We start from the raw sequence: 17,541 nt of genomic DNA, 5'->3' as shown, positions 1-17,541 counted from the left end.
GCAAAATGGTGGGTGAACAAAACTATTGCTGCCCGTTCTCCAACGCAACCTCCCACCCCTGCTCTCAAAGCTCTACCTGCCCGTCTCCCACCCACCAGCTGTGGCAATTTTTAGACTTCAAAATGGGGTCACACTGGGAGCAAAGTTTGGAAGCACTGTCTTATGTTCTCAGATTACCGTTCCATCATATTTTTTTTACAAGGCTTGTAGGTTCATTAAGCTCTTCTGTAAAATTTAGGGACCTAGAGTACAAATAATACCCGTTACCTGTTTGACTCACTGATGGGCTGTAACCGGACAGGCGATTCATTAACCCACACATATATGGGCTACATTCTGCCTCCAGATATGGTTGAATTATTTAAATCGGATGAACTTGGAATTCAAATATACTGCTCAATGACACCTCTACAAAATAAAAATGGAAGGAAAATTCGAAGTATGGGAATCTCACAATTCCAACTAATGGCATACCACTCTTTACCTTTTGGATGCAAGGCCGAGAATTTTTTTTTATTATTTAAAGTACCCAATTCATTTTTTTTCAATTAAGGGGCAATTTTAGCATGGCCAATCCACCTAACTTGCACATCTTTTGGGTTGTGGGGACGAAACTCACACAAACACAGGGAGAATGTGCAAACTCCACACGGACAATGACCCGGGGCCAGAATCGAACCGGGTCCTCAGTGCCGTGAGGCAGCAGTGCTAACCACTGCACCAAAGGCCGAGAAATATTACATCAAAATATTACATGTTCAACAAGAAGAGGATAGGGTGGAGGCGTGGGCTTAAGTAGGTGCTCTTTCCAAGGGCCTGTGCCGACCCGATGGGCCGAATGGCGTCCTTCTGCACTGTAAATTCTATGATTCTATGATATACTCTATGCCCCTATTAATAAAGCCGAAGATGCTTTATACTTTATGAACTGAGCTCTCATCCTGTCCTGCCACCTCTAATAATTTATGCACATAAATATCTGGGTTTCCATGTTTCTGCAAACCCTTTAAAATACTTAACCCTCAATCAGCACCACTAATAGGGATTGGTTATTACACTTCACAGAGCCTATATATGGGCAGATTGGCAGCTGAATTTTCCTCCACTTCAAGTGTGACTATATTTCATTTGCTTGTGTCAAGTAGATGGGTCGTTACACACCCGAGTTTATGTTTTTGTATAAATAAACAGTTATCGAAAATACAAATCAAGAATACATGGGATGGGGAATTTGCTTACAGCAGCAACAAACATCACAGAAGACAAACAGGCATGTACAAAAGAACGGAATTTGAAGCAACCTATCTTTAGCATAGAACGACACCCCCCCCCCCCCATCTACATCAATGGCTCCGAAGTGGAGATGGTTGATAGCTTTAAGTTCCAGTCACCATCACCAACAGTCTGTCCTGGTCCACTCACATTGATGCAACAGTCAAGAAAGCTCAACAATGTCGCTACTTCCTACGGAAGCTAAAGAAATTCAGCATGTCTGTATCGACTCTCACAAACTTCTACAGATGTGCCATGGAGAGCATCCTATCCGGCTGCATCACAACTGCTCAGTCCAAGATCGCAAGAAACTGCAGAGTGTGGTGAACTCAGCCCAACTCATCACACAAGCTTGCCATCCTCCCGTTGATTCTGTCTACACCTCGCGCTGCCTCAGAAAGGCAGACAGCATTATCAGAGACCCCTCCCACCCAGGCTTTGGCCTCTTCCAAACCCTTCCATCAGGCAGAAGATACAGAAGTCTGAAGATCCGCACATCCAGACATAGGAACAGCTTCTTCCCCACAGCTACTAGACTCCTCACCGACTCCCCGTCGGACTGATCTGTTCCCTGAAAGAACACTATTCACAACGCCCTACGCCGCTCTTGTTTGGCCTTGTTCCGCACTATAACCAATCACTATTTGTTGATGCCCCACTGCCGATATACTCTGTCGATTATTCTTTTGTCTACTATATACGTACTGCGTACATTCCCTTGGTCGCAGAAAAATACTTTTCACTATACTTCGGTACATGTGACAATAAATATCAATCAATCAATTTATTCTATTGCATCCCTGCTGCTATGACTTACTTTGAAAGTGCAATTAGGCATAACGGGCCCATTTTCCCAGTCATAAAATCCAGATTCTGAATATTGCCAGTTGCATCACAGATACGAGCAAGTCAACCATTCATGTGTAAAAATGTATTCAAACCCGAGAGGTTAGTTTCACCTGACCAGCCAAGGCAACAATGCTTCATGAAAGAGGCATGATGCACACTCCAGTCAGACAAGAATCCGCAGAAAGACCTGCCATACCGACTTCGGAGTCACAATTAGTTAAGGGCTCAAAGTAAAATGAGTTCAGTTTACTTTTCGAAGTCATCCAAGCGTGTGTCATATATGATCTGGTGCTCCTTAAAGTTTGAAATAACTGACTGGCATGTGTCCCTGGTTTGATTAATGCTGAGTATCAAAGTAACCCTTCGCTCCATCAAGGAAACAAATAGTCCCCATCATGCTCAGAAACATGCAGCCATTCAACCCATCATGTCTGTGCTGGCCCTTTCTCCATAGCCTTGCATTCTTTTTTTTACTCTTTTCAAATATTTATCCAATCCTCTTTTGAAAGTTACGATGGAATCTGCTTCTATTATTCTTTCAGGAAGCTCTTTCCCAATTGCAACTCTGCATTAAAAACTCATCTTCTCCCAGGCTTTATTGGCAATTATTTTCAATCTGTGCCTTTTGATTACTGAACCTCCTGCCAAAGGAAATAGCCTCTTCCCATCTACTTCATCGAATGCCTTCAGAATTTTAAATATCCCTTTTAAATCTCCCAGAATTCGAATACAATTCTCGGTAGCTTTGGATTCTCGGTAGCTTTGGATGCCATCTTAAGACTACCCTATCAGAATCTCAAAATGGGCCTCACCACCAGGGGACACAGGATCAGCCTCCAAGTGGGAACAAGAGGAAACAGTGCGACTATCACAGAAGGTCATCAGTTTGAATATGCAAAATACTACAAAAAGCCATTACTCCCCAAACAACCACTTTATTTTTTTCAGTACTTTCTTTGTGGTATCCTACGGCGCTGAGGACCTGGGTTCGAATCCCGGCCCTGGGTCACTGTCCGTGTGGAGTTTGCACATTCTCCCCGTGTCTGCGTGGGTTTCGCCCCCACAACCCAAAGATGTGTAGGTTAGGTGAATTGGCCGCGCTAAATTGCCCCTTAATTGGAAAAAATAATTGGGTACTCTACATTTTAAAAAAATAAAACATTCTTTGTGGTATCATGGGAGTGCCCCTTTAAGAAATGTTTTTGTCAGGCTGGTTTCACATTGTAGCTCCTTTTGTTTTGACAGGAGCAGCTTAGCAGTGAGAGAGAGAAGAGAGAGAGAGAAAGAGAGACTGCAGTTGCCTCCAAGAAAGGTGAAAATGAGAGATTTTTTCAAAGGTTAAGTACTCCAATTGCAGTATATCGAAATATGCAACGCAGTAGTCTTTTGAAATACAAGTGCTTATATATTCCTTCCTCTTTCAATGTGCTAATTATAGCCAAAATATAGCCACTGTACTGATAGTGTGTGTGTGTGTGTGTGTGTCTATCAAAAATGTGCACTTTACGGGAACAGAAGCAGTTAATACAACAGAAAAGGAAGAACATTGGGGGTGAAATGCGGTTAAACTAGATTTCTTCATCACAGGTCAGTCTGTTTAATTAAGAATTAGAATGATTCACAAGACCTGGATTAGGAATTCTAATTGCCATTATTAGTCAGCAACTCTGATGAGAATCCATACTAGTCAAGTACTTACAGGCAGTAGACAAATATACAGCAGCTGTAGATCATGGGAAGTTCATCCAACAACTGGAACAAAGATTTTAAAAAATAACAGAATGAGTTTCACCAGTAACAGAGTGTTTCGAACAAACTCCCCACATAAAAAACACCACTAAATTAATGTACCTGTTATATTGCATTTCTAATGAGAGTAAAATGGCTCCCACAGATGTCAGCAATGGAATAAAACACTTTTTTGAAATTAACTTGCATTTCCATTTAAAAGCCACATAATTAGCTTTCACACATTTCCTCAAATTGCTCATTGCTCAGGCCTGCATCAATTTGAGCAGCAAATACAGCCATTGGTTATCCAACGCTTTAAGTGTGCGCGTTGGGAGACGAACAGGGATTTGAAAATTCAAAGCAAACAGTGCAATACAGAATTACTATTTTAATCACTTCAACGAGACTTCTTGTGAAGATCTTGGAAACCTTTGTAAAGAATAGCAATAACATGCCAGTCAATGCCATCAAATTTTCACAATCCGTGACGCTGGCGGAAAAAAAGATGATATTTCTTTACAAAATTACCCGATTTTAGCCTATGATTTTATACTTAAGTCAACTTTTTCTAATTAACACATTTGGAGAGGAGAAAGAAGGGTATTGAAGACCACAATTAGCACTCAAAGGGCTTGAGTATCATCATAAAATCATTTTCTTCAGAAAGAAACTTATCACAAAATAAATTTGATTCACTTTTTAAAAATGTATAAAAACTGATTTTGAACGCTCTTATTTCAAGGAAACCTTCCTCCACATTTCCTCCCTACTTTATGGATGCAGCTCTCAGTGAATTATGACGACGAGATTGACGAGCACCACCACCAAACCAGGGACCCATGAAATGTATTAAACTGCAGGAAAACATTGCAAGTCACACTTTTATCTGTGTGTCAAATCCATTAGTCTGTATGTTACGCTGATTAGGGCAGAATGATGAGATTTCTTCCCCCATTCACCTTCAGGATTTGGATATTGCCGGCAAAGCCTGTCCTTATTGCCTATCCTGATTTATTATTGCGAAAGTGGCAGAGATCTACCACCTTGAACTGTTATAGTCCATGTACTAGGTAGGGAATGCCAGGATATTAACCCAGTGATGATAAAGAAACCGTGACGCATGTCCAAGTCAGGATGATGTGGGACTTGGTTTTACCCCCATGCTCCTCCTGCTCTTGTCCTTTACCATAATAAAGTGGGAAGTGGATTAAATTGGACGATGGAAGGGGAAAGAGTTAAAATTGGAGAGATGTCAAGGGGCAAATCTGAGACATGGTGAAAGAGTAAATTGGATGGAAATGTAGGAACCTCTGAAACGTGATTTATTCATGGCCTACTGCGTACAAACATTTACTGGTGAAGAAAAGAAGCCCTTCGGAAGAAGAATGTCCAAGTCAATGAGAGACCCTCATTTCCATAGTTTCAACAGAAAAAAATCTAATGAATGAGGGCTCTGTCTCTACACAGAAGTGCATCGAGTGGATTTAATTCCTGCAAGAGCCAAGAACAACGTGCTTAAAAAATTTCTGCTCTTGGCATATTGGATGCCTCAGTGTGTAAATGCACCACCTCGCAATTTGCAGGTCTGACTATCATAGCAATGCCATCAGGATTGATCAATGTGCTCCTGAAATAACATGGGAACAGAAAGGCAGCCAGGGCTCCTATCCCCAATTTTTATCCTTCATTCTTGCTGTAGACTCAAGTCTGGACCCAATTTGTTGTGCTCTCCTATTCAAACAGCTCGTCAACTCCAACAGCCGAGCCTCACTCCTTTGTGAGGGATACCAGAGGGCTGTTGCAACCTGTGGAAGTGTATCTCAATAACTGGAGGAGAAGGAAGAAGTCATTTATGTTTTAAAAAGTCTATTCAGCACATAAGTAATAGTGGCTGTCACAATATGTGGATTTGTAGTAGAGTACATTAAGGGTTAATGTAATTTTGTTACTCTCGTCACTAGATGGTGCTATAGAGCAACCATATAAATATCACATGCCTCCTTGATTTCTGGGAGAGTGGGAAAGAGCAAAAGAAGTAAAGAGTAGGTGTGAGATAGTTTAACCGATAACATAGTTTAGTATTGTAGATGTTCAGTGTTATCTTTATTTAACAAATTCCTTAGTATATGCTTGAATCTAATCCAGTGTAGTGTAATAAATTAGCTTTGTTTGTTAAACACTGCTTGCTGTTCTTTGTTAACACTACAACCTTTACCATCCGGAGAGAACAAAAACAAAGAACACAACAGCAGTCTTTACAAGATTTAACAGCAGGTCAAATTTCTGGATTACGTCCATCACATACAAAAGCTTCACACGGTGGCTTATAGAGTCATGAACTTTAATTGAAAGAATCCTTTCGAACAATTGACTGTCATTTAATCATTGCCTTAGTTGACTTCCGGTTGCGGCTATGCAGAGCTAAGCCGCACGTTCGGCAGCTCCCACTATTTAAGGACTTCTGGGACGATTTGAGGGCCCCAAACGGCGCTGTTTCGACGAATCCCGGTGGGGGAAGGTGTCTAGAGGAGCATTCCCCATAATTTATGGTGCTCACCCGGAGTGGGGCAAAAGAAAAAGCTGCAGCAGCTCCCCAAGACAAGCGGGGGAAGAAGGACAAAATGGCGGCCGACGGAACACCCGAGGACTGGTGGAAGTGGGCGCAGGAGCAGAAGGCCTCTCTTCTGCGCTGTTTTGCGGAGCTGAAGGCTGAGCTGCTGGACTCCCTGAATGCGACTACCAACAAGCTGCTTGGGACCCAGGCGGCCCAGGAGGCGTCCATTCGGGAGTTGCAGCAGCAGGCCGCTGAGAGGGAGGAGGAGGCCGTGGTCCTCGTGGAGAAAGTGGAGTTGCACGAGGCACTTCACAAAAAGTGGCAAGACCGCTTGGAGGAGCTGGACGTTCGCACGAGGCGAAAGAATTTGAGGATCCTGGGCCTGGCGGAGGGGCTGGAGGGGTCGGATCTCCCGGCATATGTGACCACGATGTTGAGCTCGTTGATGGGGGCGGGGTCCTTCCATTTGCCCCTGGAGCTTGAGGGAGCTCATCGAGTGCTGGCCAGGAGGCCTAAGGCAAATGAGCCCCCGAGGGCGGTGCTGGTGCGGTTCCATCGATTCAGCGACCGGGAGTGTGTGCTGCGCTGGGCCAAGAAAGAGAGGAGCAGCAAGTGGGAGAATTCGGTAGTGAGAATCTACCAGGACTGCAGTGCGGAGGTGGCTAAGCAGCAGGCCGGGTTCAACCGGACGAAGGCGGTGCTGCATGCCAAGCAGGTCAGATTTGGAATGCTGCAGCCTGCGCGCCTGTGGGTGACATACAAGGACCGGCACCACTACTTCGAGTCCCCGGAGGAGGCGTGGGCCTTTGTACAGGCGGAGAAGCTGGACTCGAACTAGGGTCTGGGGACACACTATGGCCGTTGCTGTTTTCGCTGTTGCTGTTCAACTTTGACATGTGTGTTTTTTATGCGGGTTTTCTTTTTGCTCTGTTTCCGGGTGTGTCTGTCTGTTGGGTATGGGTGTGGGGTATGTGGGGAATGTTGGGGGTTTGTATTTTATATGTTCTCTTCTGTACGGGGCTGGGGGTTGGGGTGAAACTGGATTTTGGGGAGCTGCGTCAGAAGGATGGGGTGTGGCAGTGTGAAAGCGCGGGCTTTCCTCTGGTTTCCCGCGTGGCGGGGCGGGGGGGGGCGGAGCTGGAGGTGGGGGCGTGGCCTCTAATGGTTTTCTTTCCCGCGTTGAAGCGGTGCCAAGGAGGTGTGGCAAGAGGGGGGTGACCCCATGACGGGAGGGGATGGGTTTTGGCGGGAGCTGCCGGGGTCAGAAGTCAGCTGACTCACGGAAGTACCATGGAGGGTGCGTCGCGGCTAGGAGGGGTCCTAGCCTGGGGGGGGGGGGGGGGGGAGGCGTTATCGCCATGGGGAACGGGTCGGGCGGGGCAAGCTGGCCTGGGGCGAGCAGTCGATAAGCTATGGCTAGCCGGCGGGGGCGGGTTGCCCTCTGATCCGGCTGATTACCTGGAACGTGAGGGGGTTGAATGGGCTGGTTAAGAGAACTAGGGTATTTTCTTATCTGAAGGGGTTGAAGGCGGACGTGGCTATGCTCCAGGAGACCCACTTGAAGGTGGCGGACCAGGTTCGTCTGAGGAAGGGGTGGGTGGGGCAGGTTTGTCACTCAGGATTGGACGCGAAGAACCGGGGGGTGGCGATTCTGGTGGGGAAGAGGGTGGCGTTCGAGGCGGCTGAGGTGGTGTCGGACAAGGAGGGCAGATATATTATGGTGAAGGGTAGGCTGCAGGGAGAGACGGTGGTGCTGGTTAATGTATATGCCCCGAATTGGGATGATGCTGGCTTCATGAGGCGCTTGTTGGGCCGCATTCCGCACCTGGAGGCAGGGGGCCTGATCATGGGGGGAGACTTTAACACAGTGCTGGATCCCCCACTGGACCGGTCCAGTTCAAGGACGGGTAGGAGACCGGCGGCGGCCAAAGTACTGAGGGGATTCATGGACCAGATGGGAGGGGTGGATCCCTGGAGGTCTGGGAGACCGAGAGCGCGGGAGTATTCCTTTTTCTCTCATGTCCATAGGGTTTATTCCCGAATAGATTTTTTCGTCCTGAGCAGGGGATTGATCCCGAGGGTGCAAGATGCCGAGTATTCGGCCATAGCGATTTCAGACCATGCTCCGCACTGGGTTGATCTGGAGATGGGGGAGGCACGGGACCAGCGCCCGCTCTGGCGCCTGGATGTGGGGATGCTGGCTGATGAGGAGGTGTGTAGGAGGGTCCGGAGAAGTATTAAGGGGTATCTTGATACCAATGACACGGGGGAGGTCCGGGTGGGGATGGTCTGGGAGGCTCTGAAAGCAGTGATCCAGGGGGAGCTGATCTCCATCCGGGCCCATAGGGAAAGGAGGGAGAGGAAGGAGAGGGAGAGACTGGTGGGGGAGCTCCTGGATGTGGACAGGAGATACGCGGAGGCACCGGGGGAGGGGTTGCTGGGGGAACAGCGTAGTTTGCACGCCAAATTTGACTTGTTGACCACCAGAAAGGCGGAGACACAGTGGAGGAGGGCGCAGGGCGCGGTATATGAGCATGGGGAGAAGGCGAGCAGGACGTTGGCACATCAGCTCCGTAGGCGTGATGCGGCTAGGGAAATTGGTGGAGTGACGGATGGGGGTGGGAATGTAGTGCAGAAGGGGACAGAAGTAAATGGGGTCTTTAGGGATTTCTACGAGGAACTCTACCGGTCGGAACCTCCGATGGGGAGAGGGGGGATGGAGAGCTTCATGAACAGGCTATGTTTCCCAAGGGTTCAAGAGGAGCTGGTAGAGGGGCTGGGGGCACCGATAGAGTTGGAGGAGCTAGTCAGGGGGATTGGACAAATGCAGTCAGGTAAGGCCCCGGGGCAGGACGGGTTCCCGGTGGAATTTTATAAAAAGTATGTGGATCTGGTGGGCCCCCTGTTGGTGCGAGCCTTCAATGAGGCATGGGAGGGGGGGGCTTTGCCCCCGACGATGTCGCGGGCACTGATCTCTCTGATCCTAAAGCGGGATAAGGACCCCTTGCAGTGTGGATCATGCAGGCCTATCTCGCTCCTCAATGTTGACGCCAAGTTGCTGGCGAAGATCCTGGCCACCAGGATAGAGGATTGTGTGCCAGGGGTGATACCCGAAGATCAGACAGGATTTGTCAAGGGACGGCAGCTCAACACGAATGTGCGGAGACTGCTAAATGTTATCATGATGCCAGCAGTGGAGGGTGAGGCGGAGATAGTGGTGGCGCTGGACGCAGAGAAAGCGTTTGATAGAGTTGAGTGGGGGTACCTGTGGGAGGTGCTGGAGCGGTTCGGATTTGGGGAGGGATTCATCAAATGGGTGAGGCTGCTCTACGTGGCTCCGATGGCGAGTGTAGTTACAAATGGAAGGAGATCGGAGTACTTTAGGCTCTACCGTGGGACCAGGCAGGGGTGCCCCCTGTCCCCCTTGCTCTTTGCACTGGCGATTGAACCTTTGGCTATGGCGTTGAGGGAGTCAGGGAGATGGAGGGGTCTGGTGCGGGGTGGGGAGGAACATCGTGTATCGCTGTATGCGGACGACCTGCTGTTGTATGTGGCGGACCCAGAAGGGGGAATGCCGGGGGTGATGGAGCTGTTAGCGGAATCTGGGGGCTTCTCGGGCTATAAGTTAAATTTAGGCAAGAGCGAGGTATTTGTAGTACACCCGGGAGATGAGGAAGAGGGAATTGGGAGGCTCCCGTTTAAGAGGGCAGTGAGGAGTTTCAGATACCTGGGGGTGCAGGTGGCCAGGAGTTGGGGGACTCTCCATAAGCTTAATTTTACCAGGCTGGTGGAGCAGATGGAGGAGGAATTTAAAAGGTGGGACATGGTGCCGCTATCGCTGGCGGGTAGAATGCAGTCCGTCAAAATGACGGTTCTCCCGAGGTTCTTGTTCCTCTTCCAGTGTTTGCCCATCTTTATCCCTAGGGCCTTTTTTAGAAGGGTGACCAGCAGCATTATGAGCTTTGTTTGGGCGCATGGGACCCCGAGGGTGAAGTGGGTCTTCTTGGAGCGGGGTAGAGATGGGGGGGGGGGGGGGGCTGGCGTTACCCAATCTCTCGGGGTACTACTGGGCGGCCAATGCGTCGATGGTGCGCAAGTGGGTGATGGAGGGGGAGGGGGCAGCATGGAAACGGATGGAGGGCGTCCTGTGGAGATACAAGCCTGGGGGCCCTGGTAACGGCGCCGTGGCCGCTCCCTCCTACGAGGTATACCACGAGTCCGGTGGTGGCGGCTACCCTCAAGATTTGGGGGCAGTGGAGGCGACATAGGGGAGAAGTGGGGGGCTCGATGGAGGCTCCGTTAAGGGGGAACCATAGGTTCGTCCCGGGGAACATTGATGGGGGATTTCAGGGTTGGCACAGAGCGGGCATCAGACAGCTGAGGGACCTGTTTATTGATGGGAGGTTTGCGAGCCTGGGGGAGTTGGAGGAGAAATTTGGGCCCCCCCGGGAAACATGTTCAGGTATCTGCAGGTAAAGGCATTTGCTAGACGGCAGGTGGAGGGATTCCCTTCGCTTCCCGCGAGGGGGGTGAGTGACAGGGTGCTTTCAGGGGTCTGGGTTGGAGAGGGGAAGATATCTGATATCTACAAGGTTATGCAGGAGGTGGAGGAGGCGTCAGTAGAGGAGCTGAAAACTAAGTGGGAGGGGGAACTGGGGGAACAGATTGAAGACGGGACATGGGCTGATGCCCTGGAGAGGGTTAATTCTTCCTCCTCGTGTGCGCGGCTTAGCCTCATCCAGTTCAAGGTGCTGCACCGGGCCCACATGACTGGGACGAGGATGAGTAGGTTCTTTGGGGGTGAAGACAGGTGTGTCAGGTGCTCGGGGAGTCCAGCGAACCATGCCCATATGTTCTGGACATGCCCGGCACTGGAGGAGTTCTGGAAGGGGGTGGCGAGGACGGTGTCAAGGGTGGTGGGATCCAGGGTCAAGCCAGGCTGGGGACTCGCAATTTTTGGGGTTGGGGTGGAGCAGGGTGTGCAGGAGGCGAAAGAGGCCGGTGTGCTGGCCTTTGCGTCCCTGGTAGCCCGGCGAAGGATTTTGCTACAATGGAAGGATGCGAGGCCCCCAAGCGTGGAGACCTGGATCAATGACATGGTGGGTTTTATTAAGCTAGAGAAGGTCAAATTTGCCCTGAGAGGATCGATACAAGGGTTCTTTAGGCGGTGGCAACCTTTCCTCGACTTTCTGGCTCAACGATAGGGTACTGGGACAGTAGCAGCAGCGACCCGGGGGGAGGAAGAGGAAGGGAAAAGGGGGGAGGGGGGGGGGGGCACGATGACTATGTTTGTTTATTTAATTTTAATTTATTTCTAAGTTCTCTTGTTGGGGATGGGGGGGTGGGGGAGGGGATACATGCGTTGATACGGTTTGGGGGGGTGTTACAGTTTTTATGGGTTATTTTGTTGTATTTCATTGTTTGTTGTTATATTTTATATTTTCTGTAAAAAAATTTCAATAAAAATTATTTTAAAAAAAACAAAAAACCATTGCCGTAGTTAATTATATCAGAATTTTACAAGCCTATGCCGACAGTGAACTAGCCGACTGTGGTCACTGGGCTGAAAATAATGGCAACACGAGTTATTTGAAAATCAATCCACAGCAAGTGCATAAAATTAAAATAAATGGATCATCTGTATTTCTCAACATTCGTACAAGCACGGCAAGCAAGGTTGAAATTCAGAAAGAGATGTCTACACTAAAACGGAAAAAGAAAAAGAATCTCATGAGAGTTTTTACACAAATAGAAAGCGTCCTATCGGGCTGCAACACAGCTTGGTATGGCAACTGCTCGGCCCAAGACCATAAGAAACTAGAGTTGTGAACACCGCCCAGTCCATCACACAAACCCGCCTCCCATCAATTTACTCTGTCTACAGCATCCGCTGCCTTGGGAAAGCGGGCAGCATAATCAAAGACCCTCTCCCACCCAGATTATTCTCTCTTCCAGTCTATTCCATCGGGCAGAAGATACGAAAGATGGCGAACACGCACCAACAGATTCAAAAGACAGCTTCTACCTCGCTGTTACCAGACTCCTGAATGGCCCTCTTATTGACTGAGCTGATCTCTCTACACATCTTCTCTATTGAATGAAAAATGAAAATAGCTTCAATAAAGTTATATGAAAAGCCCCTAGTCGCCACATTCCAGCTCCTGTTCGGGGAGGCTGGTACAGGAATTGAACCGTGCTGCTGGCCTGCCTTAATCTGCTTTAAAAGCCAGTGATTTAGCCCAGTGTGCTAAACCAACCCCAGTAGCTAAATCAGCTACTGTTGTAGCTCTACATTCAGTATGCTTCACCTGATGTTTACATCCATGTATTTACATTGTGTATGTATCGTATGTTCAGGTTGCCTCATTTTAGGAAGGATGTGGAAGCTTTGGAAAAGGTGCAAAGGAGATTTGCCAGGATGTTGCCTGGAATGGAGAGTAGGTCTTATGAGGAAAGGTCGAGGGTGCTCGGCCTTTTCTCATTAGAGCGGAGAAGGATGAGGGGCGACCAGATAGAGGTTTATAAGATGATCAGGGGAATAAATAGAGTAGACAGTCAGTCTTTTTCCCCGGGTAGAACAAATCATTACAAGGGGACATAAATTTAAGGTGAATGGTGGAAGATTTGGGGGGATGTCAGAGGTAGGTTCTTTACCCACAGAGTAGTAGGGGCATGGAATGTACTGCCTGTGGAATCGTTGAGTCTGCCTAGTTGAGTCGGAAACATTAGGGACCTTCAAGCGGCTATTGGATAGGTACATGAATTATGGTAGAATGATGGGGTGTAGATTAATTTGTTCTTAATCTAGGACAAAAGTTCGGCACAACATCGTGGGCCGAAGGGCCTGTTCTGTGCTGTATTTTTCTATGTTCTATCTTTTTCATGCATGGAACGATCTGCCTGGATTGTACGCAGAATAATACTTTTCACTGTACCTTGGCTGACGTGACAATAAACCTAAACCTATATAACTATATTCTTAGACAGATTGCAGTGGAGGATATTCAATACGTTTTAATTATGTGAAACATGGGCACGTTTCTGACATGTAATAATCAATGCATAGCACGCCACATTTTCACAAATCCCCTCCACTGCTGCTAATACTGCCTCCAAGAAACTCTTGTTTATTCTTTAGTAGAGAATGCCTTTCATAGGAGAGGGTTAACAGTTTCAGGCAGAAGGCCATTAGTCTGTTCAACATCTCTGTCCACAGAATTCCTATGGTGCCTTTCTAATAATCCAACTATTGACAAGAATTTCTGTGCTGGTAATCAGGTCCACATATTTGCCAGCCTTCTAATTAAAAAATATATTGATTTGCCATTTTTTCCACTCATCTTTAATTTGTAAATATTGCCCTTTAAGCATCAAATCAGTACGTACAGCGAAGTCTACCTGGATCCAAATTCTTAGTCTCCTCTTTTCAAAAGAAAAAAGACCAGGACAGTCAATCTTTCCTCAGGCATTCCCTAAATTTTGGTATCTATCATGTAGCCCTTCTCGCTATTCCTAACAATGCCAGGCTCAAAATCTGGCCTAGATGTGAAAGTTCACTACAGTATACCTCTTAGCTGCTCAAGAAAAATCTTGCCAAGTGACAAAGAAAGACAGAGAGAAAGCGTAGGGAATGCTTGCCTATATTAGACGGGGCAGAGTATAAAAACTGGCAAGCCATGCTACAGTTGTATAGAACCTTGGTAAGGCTGCACTTGGAATATTGCACACAATTCTGGTCGCCACACTACCAGAAGGATGGGGAGGCTTTAGAGAGGGTGCAGAGGAGGTTTACTGGATGTTGCCTGGTCTAGAGGGTGTTAGCTATGCGGAGAGGCTGAATAGACGCGGACTGTTTTCATTAGAATGACGGAGGTTGAGGGGTGACCTGATGGAGGTCTACAAGATTATATGGGGCATGGATAGAGTGGGTGGGCAGGCACCCTTTCCCAAGGTGGAGGGGTCAGTCACCAGAGGGCAAAGGTCTGTGGGGCAAAGTTTACAGGAGATGTACAAGGCAGTTTTTTTTACGCAGAGGGTGGCGAATGCCTGGAACGTGTTGCCAGGGGAGGTTATGGAAGCAGATACATTAAAGGCTTTCAAAAGGCAACTTGACAAACACATGGATAGGATGGGTATAGAGGGATACGGCACAAGGATGTGCTGAGGGTTTTGGCATAGGTTGGTATATAACCGGCACAGGCCTGGAGGGCTGAATGGCCTGTCCCCGTGCTGTATCGTTCTTTGTTCTGTAGCACCTTTTACCACCTCAGCGCATCCCAAAGTGCTTTATAGTCAATGAAGTGCATTTGAAGGGTTTGTATTTTCCAAAGCCTATTACATCACTATCTTTCATTGAAGGAGTGCTGAAGGGTGCCATCCTTTGAAAGGGTTGAAGCCCCATCTGCTCATATAGATGGACTTTAACAAGCCCATCCACTATTGGAAGAATAGCAAGATAGACTTCTGGTGTCATATTACCCCACATTAGAAAAGCAAATTAACTCGTCATTCATTCATCTCATTCGGTATTTGTTGGACCATGTGTACAAATTGGCTGCCCTTTCCTGACACGGCACCTCAAAAACACTTAGATGGCATTAACTACTTTGAGATGCCCCGAGCATGTGAAAGTTGGCTATTCAAGTGCAAGTTCTTTGGTCAGCCACATAGTTGACAGGCAGGAGATCACCAGAATATTTAAAAATCTCAAAGCTAAGCCACTGAGAGATGGAATGCACACTCGCTCCCTGATGGGATACTTCACATGTCCAGAGCCCATTTCTACACATAGTAGAGCCAAAGCTCCATTTCAGCTTCTAGTCAATGATGACTCAGAGGGCCATGATGGTTAAGGTCAATTATCTGAAATAGTGATTATTAGGCACTTGTGAAGTGTGAATATTACTCGCTAGTCACAAGTTCAAGCTTGGATATCATCCAGGCCTGCTGGCACCGGCTGCTTCACTGTTGGTACAGTTGCAAATGGAGATCAACATTGCCAAAGGATCAACATCCCGGAGGGAATTTAAGAGTCAACCACATTGCTGTGGGTCAGGTGTCACATGTAGGCCAGACTGGGTAAGGACGTCAGATTTCCTTCCCTAAAGGACATTAGTGAACTAGATGGATTTTTACAACGATCAACAATACTCGCTGTTAGACTTTTAATTCCAGATTTTTATTGAATCAGAATTCCACCATCTGCCCTGGTGGGATTCGAACCCATGTCCCCAGAGCAATGTCACTGCGCCACTGCCTCCCCTTATGGTCAGTGAACAGTCCTACTGTTGAGCTTCACCGATAAAGACGGTTGGGCCACAACATATTGTGTTGTGTCCCGGCTGGGTCACAACATATTGGGACAGTGTCCCGGCTGGGTCACTGTCTGTGTGGAGTCTGCACGTCCTCCCCGTGTGCGTGGGTTTCCTCCGGGTGCTCTGGTTTCCTCCCACAGTCCAAAGATGTGCGGGTTAGGTGGATTGGCCATGCTAAATTGCCTGTAGTGTCCTAATAAAAGTAAGGTTAAGGGGGGGGGGGGGTTGTTGGGTTACGTGTATAGGGTGGATACGTGGGTTCGAGTAGGGTGATCATGGCTCGGCACAACATTGAGGGCCGAAGGGCCTGTTCTGTGCTCTACTGTTCTATGTTCTATATTAGCCAGAAGACGAGTCAGAATATTCCTTCATTCACCTCACAATGACAAGCCCTCAATGTAGGGAGCATACTGCAGCCAGAACAGTGTTATCTCACATGAAATAAAAGCAGCAGTACAACTGTAAGTTTTCTCACGCAAAGAAATTACTGTCACTCTAACTAAAGTGCATGGCAATTAGTTAATAACGTGCCTTCTGGCCCACTGTGCTCCCATTTATTCAATACATCATTCTGCAAGTACAGGAGCAGCACATCCCTTCTTGCTGAAGATTAGATTAATTGATTTAAATTAAATTAATGTATAATTCAATATTACTCTTCAGCCCAAATCTACAAGCTCACACTTGTAGCATCAGCTGGCAATCATCCCTTTCCTTTATCAATGCAAAATAACACATGCCTTTGAAACAGATGCTCAATAGATTAATAGAATTCCTACAGTGCAGAAGGAGGCCATTCGGTGCATCACGTCTGCATTGACCCTCTGAAGAGCACCCTAGGCTCACCCCCTTTCCTATCCCCACCCAACCTGCACATCTTTGGACTGTACACCAGAATTCAAAAATATTCTTCCCTTACTTTTATACCTTTTGTCCCAGATAGTGCCAAGTCATTTGTAGGGATATGGGTGCTAGCACATTCATGCATAAGATGGACAATGATGATCAGAAGAGGAATATGGATGCATTACAACAGAGTCACCAAAACTCTGCTGCCCCATATCCTAGCATGCACCAAGCTCCTCTCACCCATCATCCTGACCAACATTGGCAAATGCCTCAAATTTTGTGTCACTTTTATGTTCAAATCACTCCATGGCCTCGCTGATACTCATCATGACAGAGTCATGAACACAACCATCATGCAAAACCTCCTCCCAACCATTGACTCTGTCGACACCTCCCGCTGCCTTGGGAAAGCGGGCAGCAGAATTAAGGGCCCCCCGGTGAACTGATCTCGTCACATTTTTTTTTTCGTTGATGGGACGTGGACATCGCCAGCTGTGCCAGCAATTATTGCCCATCCTTATTGCCCTTGAGGGGCAGTTAAGAGTCAACCTCTTTGTTGTGGATATGGAGTCACAGACTAGGTAAGAATGGCAGATTTCCTTCCCTAAAGGATATCAGTGAACCGATGGATTTTTACAACAATGGTTTCATGGTCATCATTAAACTTTTAAATCCAGATTTTTATTGCATTCAAATTTCACCATCTGCAGTGGCGAGATTTGACCCCGGGTCCCCAGAGCATTACTCTCTGGTTACTCTCATGGGTCTCTGGTTTACTAGTCCAGTGACAATACCACTACGCCATCTTCTCTACGGAGTAGCACTACACTCCGTATGCTTCACACGTTGCCTGTATCTATATATTTACATTGTGTATTTATGTATGTCCTATGTATTTTCATGTATGGGACGATCTGTCTGGACTCTACGCAGAACAATACTTTTCACCATACACGTGACAAATCGAAATCT

The 17,541-nt window shown here is 47.4% G+C and overlaps 1 protein-coding gene across 1 annotated transcript in view; it reads right to left on the bottom strand.

The window, feature by feature from the left end:
* Positions 1-17,541, bottom strand: part of acer3 (alkaline ceramidase 3) — a 201,242-nt gene that overhangs the window by 110,243 nt on the left and 73,458 nt on the right. The window contains exon 4 of the mRNA XM_038817872.1: positions 3,821-3,873. Within this exon, the coding sequence (XP_038673800.1) occupies positions 3,821-3,873 (53 nt within the window). The remainder of the gene's footprint in view (positions 1-3,820; positions 3,874-17,541) is intronic.

This window comes from Scyliorhinus canicula, chromosome 14 (genome assembly GCF_902713615.1).
Source record: "Scyliorhinus canicula chromosome 14, sScyCan1.1, whole genome shotgun sequence".
NCBI lineage: Eukaryota > Metazoa > Chordata > Chondrichthyes > Carcharhiniformes > Scyliorhinidae > Scyliorhinus > Scyliorhinus canicula.
Note: the sequence above shows the minus strand (reverse complement) of the source record. Positions and strands in the feature narration are given on the sequence as shown.